The following is a 10,363-nucleotide window of genomic DNA, read 5'->3' as shown; positions in this document are numbered from 1 at the left end:
GTCTAAATTTCTTCGTTGCCAACTTTCTTTCTTTTTCTTTCCACAAAAGTCCTGTTTCGAACCGTTCGCCTACTCGTTTCGTAGTTTCTTCCATGATTCTTTTAGCTTTTAGCGAGATGACGGGCTCTTCTAACTGGTATTCTTCTTTAATGAGTTCGTGCAGATCTTCGTTGGTCACTCGTTGATGAAACCCTATATGGTTGGTATTTGAGGTGCCGGATGTAGTGTAGCCATAAACTGCCCAACCAATCTTTGTCTTGACGGCTATTGGATCATTTTCTTCTCCAGAAACTACATCTAACGGAGTGAACATATCGATGTTGTTCAATCCTATCAACATCTCGGGTCGTCCTTTGTAGGATTCCAAAGGAATGTTTTTCAGATAGTCGTACCGTTCTTTTAGTTTTCTAGGATCCAGGCGTTGATGCGGCAGCTCCAACTTTTCTACGGTATGAACATTTTTCAATAGCTGTCGGTCTGTAGAGTCCTTTGATGATATGGTGAGACTCAGCTTCTGAGACCCTTTTTCTACACGTTCGATCCCAGCAGTCCATGTTAATGTCAGTTTCTCTGGTACTCCGGTTGCCCCGAGACGATCCGCTAATTGACGTTCGACTAACGTTATAGCTGCACCTTCATCCAAAAAGGCTAGTACCGTTAGTTTTCGACCATCATGATGAATGTCCACAGGTACTACACGAAATAACATACTGTCGCCCGTACCAACATGAGCACTGAATACGTTCACTGCTGCATATTGTGCATGTTCGTGTAGCAGAGGATGATTCTTTTTAATACAACCATCAACGTTGCATTTTATGGGTCTTAAGCATGATCCATAGTGAGCGTTGAGACATTGCTCACATAATTTGTACTTTGTAGCAAGCTCTTGTCTTTTCTTCACGGGCCATTCATTAAATGACGTACAATTACGCAGGCGATGCTCGGTTCTATTACACGCAAAACATCCTTTTTTCTCTTTCTGGACTGTATGATGTGTAACTGCTTCCTTTTTACGCGAATCTTTCGACTTAGCATGCTCCGCCAAGTATTCGTGTATTTCAACGGTGCTATCTAACACTTCCGAGACTATTTCATTTAAAAAATCCGTCAATGTCCGCAATGATACCGAATGCTGACCTCTTTTGTAACGCGACCAGGCACGCTTGTCAGTATCTGGGAGTTTGTCTACTAACTCTTGCATGAGTAGTGGGTTATAAAGATGGTATTTTAACCGCGCTGCCTCAAGATGTTCGCAGAGCTCTTCGACCGCGATGCTGAAAGGCAGGAAGCTGGTCATTTCCGTCGCCTTTGGAGCCTTAACGTCGCGCACTTTTTTCAATAAGTTATTCAAAATAAGTTCCGGCCTCCCATACACCTGACGTAACTTTTCGATTGCGTGTGGCACTGAATCTGGTCTTATTAATTTTCCGCGTACAAGCTCATATGCCGGACCTTTAATAGATTCTTGTAATCGAACAAGATTTTCGTTGTTGGTGAATCCGCAAGCTTTATTCGAGGCTGTATAAGATCCGTAGAAGTGCGGCCAATCTTCGGGTTTGCCATTGAAGACCGGCAATTTTTGGGAAATCCCGAGCCGAGCACGACGCTGAGCTTTGGTCGGCAATTCGTCCATGGTTTCTTCTTCTTCGTCGCTAGAAGAACTTTCACTGTCCGAAGATGATTTCACAGATTGTTTTTCTTCTTCTAATTTCTTCATTCCGCGCGTTATCCGTCGGGATGTTCCTTCTCCAGAATCGCTATCTTCAATTTCCTTACGGAACTCTAAACGCTTCTTCGATTTTTTCAGCACGGCTTTCTTGTCCGGAGAATCATCTCCGCTTTTCACCGACTGCTCCATTGTCTTTTTTGATCACACTCTCACTGACTTTTTGGTTAGTGTTTCAAACTTCACACACGTCTCTTTTTTGCAATGTCACTCTCTTTCTATACGTTCATCGTATCTTTTCTCAGCGTTAGCACAAATTTACGCGGTTTGGTTCTTTTAACACTCACTGTCCAATGTCAATGGCGGAGTTGCCTTTCTTTAGCTCACCACTTCACTCGTCTTTGGTTTTCACTTGTGAAGAGGTTCACTACTTTTTCGAGGCGAAAACTCTTCAAGAAGATTTGTGAATTATTTTTGAGAATAATTCCTAGTTATTTTTTTTAGAATGTTATCTCGAAAATAACGAAATAGCTGTTTTTAGTAGATAGTTCAAATGGTAGCTATATTTCACATCAACCTTCAAACCTTCAAGCCTTCATCAAACCATCAAACCATCAAACCATCAAAGAACTAAAAAAAATACTATTCCAACCTCTTCTCTCAAAGTCTTCATTGCAACTAACTTATTTCTTGGCTGACCTATTCTATCTTATTTACTCAGCCTTCTTTGATAATATTTTTAAACTTTTCTGGCAGCGCTAACAAGATAAAAAAAATCTCTTAGGCAACAACATGTGGCAAATCTCGTTAAAACATTCATAGATATGTAATTTAAATATCATACTAAGGAAATTAGTTTTCCATTTCGTTTGTTAATTTCAATGGCCATATTTCAAACCAAAAAAAAAATGGGTAAAAGAGAATATATTCTATGTTATATCACTATTGCATGTTTCATATTGAATTTAAAAATTAATAAACTTCAGCTTCACAAAAAAGTTAAAACAATCATATAGAGTCTCTGGTTCCTTTCGAGGAGTGTGTGACAACCCCTGGTTGGAAGCATTAACACAAAACAACAGTTGAAGTACGAACATGGGCCTGCACAAGCAAATGCATTCCAGATGTAAAACAGTTATACTCGAAGCAAGCAGCTAGGATAAGGGTCGCCATACATTTCCTGAAAAGAGCCAGATGATAAAAAGACCCCGAAAGCGCGGGCCGCATACCTTAATCGTTGATTTAATGTTTTCAAAGTAATATTAAACCCTTTTGAATGGAGTATCAACTCTTTGAATAGTAAAGTTGCATAAAAAGGTGGAATAAGAAAAAACTATTGGAAAATTTTATCGTAAAAATTTTTTCGTTGACTTGGTTTTGAACTATTTCTAAATTTTGGTTTGTTGTACTATCAATTAATTTCTTTAATTGTATTTGACTTTAGCCCTCGTCTAAAATTTTATTTCGTAATGGTAATAAAATAATCATTGTATTCTGGCTCTAGGATACACGAGACTAGGAAATTTTAAAACGATCAATAATGCAAATAGGATAGAATAAGTGTAGCAAACAGTATACTAGGAAGTCACCTGGTAACAGCTCGTTCAACAATTCCAATCTTCATATTTTGAGAAAAAACCACCATGACTTCGTGAACAAGTCCGATAAGAATAGAGATAGGATTTTCATATGTAACACTAAAATTTTCTTATAGGCCGAATAAAATCAGTTGACGGGCTGGACTTTGCCGACCCCTGAGCTAGGAGTTGCAGAAAAATAAATGACGAAACTCCAAGGATCGCGATATAAAACAGGTCTTGCGATACCTCGACATAGGAATCTGCAGCGTAAAAAAAGAATAGTTCCAAAAATTATTTTTACTCCAGTTAGATTGTAGAAAGTTCATTAAAAAAACGGTTGAATTTTAACGAAACGCATATTTTTTTCAGTTGAGCAATCTTGTCTTCCCTCCCTGGATGCTGACTGTTATCGCTGCTGATCGCATGGGAAAAGTAATATCAAAACAACCTGGCAAACAACGGTTTGCATTAAGTTTCCTCAATATGGTGCATTTTATATTTGGACCAACGAAAAAACATTGCAAAGATGTTGTTGAGACTCTGTTTCCATTTGTTTTCGTGTTTTTAATGATCAATTGTATAAAAAGGTGTTTTAATAAACTTACAATTGATCGGTTTGTTTATAGACATTTTTTTCAGAGAGCGATGAGATCATCGGGTCATCTCTGCTACGGCTATCGGGCGCTCTAACCTTCTCGATGAAGCAACGATCCCGACCGGGGCCGACGATGATCAGTCGTTGCACGTTCGTACAAGCGTTTGGTTTGCTTCAAGTAAAAAGTTATAGAAAATGCGCTGGCCAACAGTTGCATTAGTTGCACTTCTCGGAGGTAGGTGAACACAAAAATAGGTTAACTAAAATTGGTAGTGATGATCGTGTTGGACTGGTTGCTTTTCAGCAGCCGGTGTCCTTGGCTGTGATGTTCCACTCAGACATTACACAACGATGGGATGCACTCCCATCGGTAAGCTGACCTCCGGATGCCCGGAGCGATATGAGTGTCCTTCGATAACGGCACACGACAACGAGAAGTGCTACTTCAACGGGAAAAAGTACAACATCAACGACAGCGTGCCGGATGGTGAAGTTGCCCAATTTTGTTCTGTTTTGTGCTACTGTCGTGCGTAAGTACATAACATAACACTTTAAGTAGTGATGGTTTTGTTACCCAAGATTGCCACAACCTTAATTTTACAGCGCTAAACCGTTTGCCCAGTTTCGCTGTGCTCACATAGACTGTCCGGAGTTTTTCCATCGTTTCGATTACGAAAATTGCCTACGCACGTACAGGAAGGGTGGATGCTGCTCGGTCAAATCGGTTTGTGGTGCCGAGCGTGATAAGCTGGCCCAATGCGAGCTGGAGAACGAAATCTACAAGGAAGGTCAGCGTATCCAATTCAAGAATAATCCGTGCCGTACCTGTATCTGTACCGCGGGCTTCAATGCCAACGCCACCAACACGGACCCGAACTGCTACGAAACAACCTGTGGCTTTGAGTTGTTCCAGGAAAAGCTTGTTTACGGTGGTGCTGTTCCGGTCTACAAGAAGGATCGCTGCTGCCCGTGGGAATGGCGTTTGCGTAAGTTTCTTTCCTGTAGAAAGGAGGGGTTGAAACACACTTCTCACGATGTAACGAATTTATTTTAAAATTCTGTTCTAGCTCAAGAATCGGATAAAGTTATACGGAGTGCCCCAACGGTCTCCAATGATCCCAACCTTCAATGCAAGTACGGTAAACTGACGCTCAATGTAGGAGACAAGTTGGACATTCAGCAGAAGGCTGAAGAGAATCAGAAAATGAGCTGCACCTGCGCGGTTCCTCCACTGCTACATTGCCTCCTGGACTAAAACTGATGATTTTAACAGCAGATAATAAATATAATGCTGCTTTAAGTTAACGAAAGCTACATTTGAAAAATAGTTCCAAATTTTTAAAACGTTTCTTTTATTAAACTCAATTTCTCCAAAGCTCACAATTCATAGAATCTTTCATTACTCTATGCCCGAAAAAACTGCAATGATCAAAAGAAATAAATAAACCACCAGCACAATGCCGACGAAGACGCAGTACACCATCGGTGGTATGTTACAGAAACTTGGGCTGGTTGAAACGTGTGAGTTGAAAAGCGCATTCACTCAGAATTGTCCGTTTCGGGCAAGCGACACCAGTTTGGGCATGTGCAAAATGCCAAACAAGACGATTTATCGCTATCGTCCACAATTGGATCGCTTAGTTCATACGCTTGACCGTACAGATAACACTTATCACTAGTGCAACTTTCTAGCGCCGAAAAGGTGAACAATGGGAGGTCTATAATATAATAATTAAATAATTATTGAGCACTTAAACGTCGTAGAGTGTATTTAAGTAACTCTTGTAAAGTTGCTCTAAAACAAGGAAAAGAATAAGACGTTTATTGTTTGTGTACATGCAAACATTGAGCTTATTTCCACAGATAACAACCAGTGTTATGGATCTGCCCTAATTTTATTATTTACATAATTCCTTATTGAAAGGTAATTTACAGATAACAATGGCATAAGTAGCGTATTTACTTTTTCTTTAATATTTGTCGAATTCGCGTCACGTCTTTGACGCTAAGATGCCTCATTTCTGCAGCGAAAACTACATCGCTAATTAGTTTTTCCGCCAGGAGATACTGTAACCCATCGAGTCGCTCCAGATCTCCTGCCAGCTTCCGAGCGTAATCATGATCAGGAATTGTAACAATCAACGGTGGTATAGTTGACATATCGCTCGATGGTATCAATACTGGCTCGGTTATACTACTATCAGTATCATCAGAGTCTTCTTCGCTAGAAGCCACATCCGTATCCTCATCATTCACAGCCATATCCATGTCCTCGTGCTTGATAACGGTAAATGTGAAATATAACAGTACCTGATAAGAATTTCATAATTACGGTACACAAAATGTAATTAAGCTATATTTATAGAAACTTAGAAACTCATGTTTGAGCTAAGGAAAACTACTAACTAGGCAAAGGAAATAGTAAGCAGCAATGTAAAAATGCATAAAAAATTAACATCATTGGTTTGAACTTACTTGAAGTATGAATTCCAATTCGTAGTAATACCAAAGTTTAGGAATGCCTACGGACTTTCCGTTTACTTTTTTCCGTATCCGATTTCGGGCTCTTCTCATGTTCTCCCGCAATGATTTTATTTTATATTTTGCGCTCTGTATATCCGCGTTTGGATCGGTCTCCTTCAGTATGGACGCAAGTTTTCTCCATGCTTCTTTTTTGGCCCGCCGGCTATTATTTACGTCCCCGTCTTTTGCTGCCTTATCCCACAGCACCGGATTGTCACGGTATGTTCGAATTAACCTGAGCAATGCTTCTTTTCTATCTATAGACATTGAGATTCACTATCTTGATAAGTTTAAACCCAATTTTAACATAGAACTATTCTGCTTCGCTCCTAAAAGGCGCGTAAACAATTTCCACTATCAACCAAAACAAACATCTCTGTAAACTGTCATTTAGTTCTGTTTTCGTCACTATCCCAGGTATCCATAATTCTTAAGGTGGAGTTTTAAAAAGTTTCGCACAATGGCGTCAGTAATATTTTAGAAAGTTACAAAACCAATATATCACATGCTTGAGCGTCTCTTCAGCGAAAGGAAAAGTAGTTTTATGCTTAACTGTTTTTGTAGCACACATTTTCCAAATCTATGGCTAAAGGTTTAATAAATCATAAATCTAGCAGCTAACTGCTTCTAACTGATTTTATCGATTTTTGCATGTGATATGCCAACATGCTGCTCATGTCACTACCTTTTCCGATGTTATACATACCTCATCCTACATCAAAACAAATCACCAAATGCCGCAACAAACAGATGCTTTGGAAAGTGTGTTTTTGCCGGCATTTTTGAATTTCTAGTAAAAAAGTGATCAGTGGTTGCTTGAAGGTAACAAACGAATAAAATAGCTTTGTCATAATGAAAGTGAAAGTGTTTGCATGTCGTAATAATTTGAGTATGCCGGGATCAAAGGAAAAAAGTATTGCGAACTTGAAGCAGTAGCTTCTGTGTAGATAAATTTGGCAACAACAAAGTGTACAAAGCAATTTATTCTGTTGCGGTAGGTTGTAAGATTTTCTCATATTTAATTGTTTTGATGAAGGATTCTTCGGTATCATTTGTACGGTACGACTAGACTAGTGATCGAAATCAATAAGCAATAAGCGTGTTTGGGGTTTATTCTTGCAGCAATCAAAAAAAGCTTTGGATAACCCTCTGAAACGTCGCAACATGCCGAACGAGTGTGGCAGCTTCCCCCAATCAGCGGTCCCAGAGCTGGCTTCTTTGCGCCCACTAAATCCAGCACCTCAAAATGCAGGCACAGAAACTCTACCACCACTTTCCATCAAAGTCCAAACCAACGCGATGGAAGGATGTTACTCAATTCTTCCGCTGATGGCATGCAAACTGAAAGAAATTGGACCTCAGCAGCGATTACTAGTGGAAAAGATTATTAACGACACATTGTTTTGCGCTGAGACAGGTGAACTGAATCTGCAGAAAGTGTTGTGTATACAGACAATGTTAAGAAACCCACAGAAAAGTTAAAGTAATTTGGCGTTCAGTGTTGGTGTGTCGTTTCCTTTTTTGGTTTGTGATAATTGAAATTGAGTGTAATGTTTTAAAGACAGTTTATATATATATTGAAATATATACTAAGAAAGTACAAGTGAAGTGAAAATGAGAACATCGAAAAATCTACGGAATTTAATCATAATTTATTAATGTAAGTTCTTCGATTTTTTTTTTCATTTATTTACATTAACATAATATCTCCGCTTCTGTTTGTAAAATCTGTTATTAACACGCTTTTTTAAGAGGGATGTCCACTGGGGGCCGCCGATAAAATGTCGTGCAATACTGCTTGAATGTCAGTCACGTGGTCCATTGTAAGGGACCCCACTTCAGCCTTTAATAATATTTCCTTAATTATATCTATTACCACATTTCTCTGCTGAATATTAAACCCCGTCAGTTTCGTGCCAATATGCGTTGAAAATACGGTGCTCCTATGATTCGATTTTTTTGGGGTAGCAATGACTACTGGGATTGGCTTTGTTGTAAGCGGTTTGGGAGTTGGTTCAACCATGTTCTTATTGTTTTCGGTAGGCTTGAAAAAGGCCAACGGAGGCAAATTTGTAGACAATGGGGCCAATTTTGGAGGATTCGGTGGAGCAAACGAACGGGGGACCAATGGAGGTGGCGAAGTTCGTGAGATTACTATAATTTTTTTGGGTTCATTCCCAAACGATGAGCCTGTATGATAATCGGCCAAAGGATCCGCTTGTAACGGAGGGATGGAGATGGAGGTCTAAAAAAAAATAAGTTTGTTAATTGATAGATTCAGAAAACGAGAATGCCAACATAGAACTTGAATAATTACAGCCGATTGAAAGGAATCCTGTGAGTCGTTACCAGAAGACACTGTTGCATTACCCGCGAGAGGATCCATTTGAAAGTGATTGACGGATAGAGAGCCCTAAAATTGAAAACAAAAATGACGAGTAACAATCAGCTGCACTTCATCTTGTTACAATCGTGTAACATGTTACTACCGTTTCATTATCCAGTGGGTCCACTTGGACAGGGGCATCCTGTAAAAAAGAGCATTTTTTATAAAGAAAATTTTCACTAATACCTGATCTGTTGGATTGGCACTAATCAAAATTTTTAAAAATGTAGAAAAAGGATAAATTGTTTGCCAGGATTGATTTTCAAATATGGCATACCGTTTCCCCTAAAACATGCTAACATCAAGCTTTCTTCAAACTCGATGTAAACTGACAATAATTCAATCCTCGTTTTTTACTTATTTTGATAGCAAAGAGGCATATTAATATAAAATATCTTCCTATTTTAAGCCTTTGCGGTTCTGATACGCACATCTTCCACTTTGATGTCCACCTCCATGCTCAGTGGAACGTCATCTTCAAGCCGGAAACTCTGCACCCCCGGCATGTTTGTTGTGGGCGAATTCAGAGTTAGTGGATCTCCGTTAGTTGTATCTCCCTCGAGTTGGCAATCTTGTTCTGTTATGATGACCGTGTTCTGAGGCCATGCTACGCCGGGGGGTTTTCGTAACCAAGGCAAGTCTCCCACAAATGTAGCATCAGCACCAACTAGCTTCGCATCCACAAGAAACTGAAGCTCTCCATAGTACCACAAACAGGTTCCGCGTGTTTTCGACCGACTATTCTCACTATATTCTTTTGCAAATACATTAATGAATTCGTGTAACCGTTTGAACACATCAGCAACGTCTGCTTCCGGCTCGCTGATATGTAGTACTTTGAGAAGGTTCGCGTAAGCTGCTTCAACCCGGCTTGCATTGCCGTAATATTTATGTTTGGCATCCCAGAGCTCTGGTAGTGCACGGAACTGTCGCAGCAGCACTCGTAGCACCGCTAAGGTCTGTGGTGTCGAATTATTCATCACTTGCTACTCTCAGAAAATACGAAAAGCTTTCCGGTGGACCCGGCACAATCGGGATTCAAAACAAAACACGGACGCTGTCAGCTGACATTTGGAACAGAAGCGTATTCACACACACACACACTCACAATATTGTACTAAATTTTGTTCTAAAAGTCCCAATCTCTTTGAGCACCGGCATTAGTGGTGGGGAAACTGAATCCCTACAGGGATTCGAATCTTTCGATTCAAATCCATTCTGAGATCCGGATCTTCGAGTCCGACTCATAATCCGTCATATCATGCATGCTTACCAAACTTGCCGATTTTTCATATCATTCGTTAAAGTAACAATTAGACAATCAATGGTTGAATTGATCCAAAGGCAAAATCGATTCTGCAGCGATTTATAGCTTTAAGGAAATCATGGCATACCTGATAAATTCTTCAGAAATCCAGCATATTAGTACAACCTGTTCGGATGTTATCCGGCCCGGAAGAAAATTTGCTTCATACAAAACATCTATCTCAATTTTTACGGAATTTGTTCATGATGTCAGGTTTGATTTCTTCCCAAAACTGAAGATTAAAATTGTTGAACGAAGTATTCCTGTTAAAAAAATGAATATTCAACGAAAATATGTTGTCTTT

The 10,363-nt window shown here is 39.6% G+C and overlaps 3 protein-coding genes across 4 annotated transcripts; 1 reads left to right on the top strand and 2 right to left on the bottom strand.

Moving 5' to 3' along the window:
• Window positions 1-3,991: 3,991 nt before the first annotated feature.
• LOC131258831 (uncharacterized) lies at window positions 3,992-5,166 on the top strand. Of its 2 annotated transcripts, none has more exons than XM_058260215.1 (4): window positions 3,992-4,079; window positions 4,152-4,374; window positions 4,448-4,830; window positions 4,912-5,166. In XM_058260215.1, the coding sequence occupies exons 1-4, from the start codon at window positions 4,040-4,042 to the stop codon at window positions 5,097-5,099; spliced, it is 834 nt and encodes a 277-aa protein (XP_058116198.1). In that variant the 5' UTR covers window positions 3,992-4,039; the 3' UTR covers window positions 5,100-5,166. The 2 variants fall into 2 exon arrangements, with proteins under 2 accessions (XP_058116198.1, XP_058116197.1); XM_058260214.1 differs by having other exon boundaries at window positions 4,149-4,374.
• Window positions 5,167-5,643: 477 nt separating this feature from the next.
• On the bottom strand, window positions 5,644-6,699 carry LOC131258830 (uncharacterized). Its single transcript, XM_058260213.1, has 2 exons — window positions 6,320-6,699; window positions 5,644-6,121 (listed from the first exon to the last, which is right to left on the bottom strand). The coding sequence occupies exons 1-2, from the start codon at window positions 6,632-6,634 to the stop codon at window positions 5,804-5,806; spliced, it is 633 nt and encodes a 210-aa protein (XP_058116196.1). The 5' UTR covers window positions 6,635-6,699; the 3' UTR covers window positions 5,644-5,803.
• Window positions 6,700-8,007: 1,308 nt separating this feature from the next.
• Window positions 8,008-9,756, bottom strand: LOC131272569 (uncharacterized). The gene is made up of 4 exons (XM_058274346.1): window positions 9,185-9,756; window positions 8,857-8,895; window positions 8,685-8,780; window positions 8,008-8,612 (listed from the first exon to the last, which is right to left on the bottom strand). The coding sequence occupies exons 1-4, from the start codon at window positions 9,731-9,733 to the stop codon at window positions 8,115-8,117; spliced, it is 1,182 nt and encodes a 393-aa protein (XP_058130329.1). The 5' UTR covers window positions 9,734-9,756; the 3' UTR covers window positions 8,008-8,114.
• Between the last annotated feature and the right edge of the window lie 607 nt (window positions 9,757-10,363).

Source organism: Anopheles coustani, chromosome 3 (genome assembly GCF_943734705.1).
Source record: "Anopheles coustani chromosome 3, idAnoCousDA_361_x.2, whole genome shotgun sequence".
Lineage (NCBI taxonomy): Eukaryota > Metazoa > Arthropoda > Insecta > Diptera > Culicidae > Anopheles > Anopheles coustani.
Note: the sequence above shows the minus strand (reverse complement) of the source record. Positions and strands in the feature narration are given on the sequence as shown.

Coding starts and splice junctions, on each gene's coding strand:
- LOC131258831 (XM_058260214.1), top strand. CDS start 4,040: ATGCGCTGGCCAACAGTTGCATTAGTTGCACTTCTCGGAG. Junction 4,375..4,447: donor GTTTTGTGCTACTGTCGTGC/GTAAGTACATAA, acceptor TTAATTTTACAG/CGCTAAACCGTTTGCCCAGT. Junction 4,831..4,911: donor CCCGTGGGAATGGCGTTTGC/GTAAGTTTCTTT, acceptor ATTCTGTTCTAG/CTCAAGAATCGGATAAAGTT.
- LOC131272569 (XM_058274346.1), bottom strand. CDS start 9,733: ATGAATAATTCGACACCACAGACCTTAGCGGTGCTACGAGTGCTGCTG. Junction 8,896..9,184: donor TGGACATCAAAGTGGAAGAT/GTGCGTATCAGA, acceptor TCTTTTTTACAG/GATGCCCCTGTCCAAGTGGA. Junction 8,613..8,684: donor AGGATTCCTTTCAATCGGCT/GTAATTATTCAA, acceptor ATTTTTTTTTAG/ACCTCCATCTCCATCCCTCC.
- LOC131258830 (XM_058260213.1), bottom strand. CDS start 6,634: ATGTCTATAGATAGAAAAGAAGCATTGCTCAGGTTAATTCGAACATAC. Junction 6,122..6,319: donor AATTGGAATTCATACTTCAA/GTAAGTTCAAAC, acceptor ACCGTTATCAAG/CACGAGGACATGGATATGGC.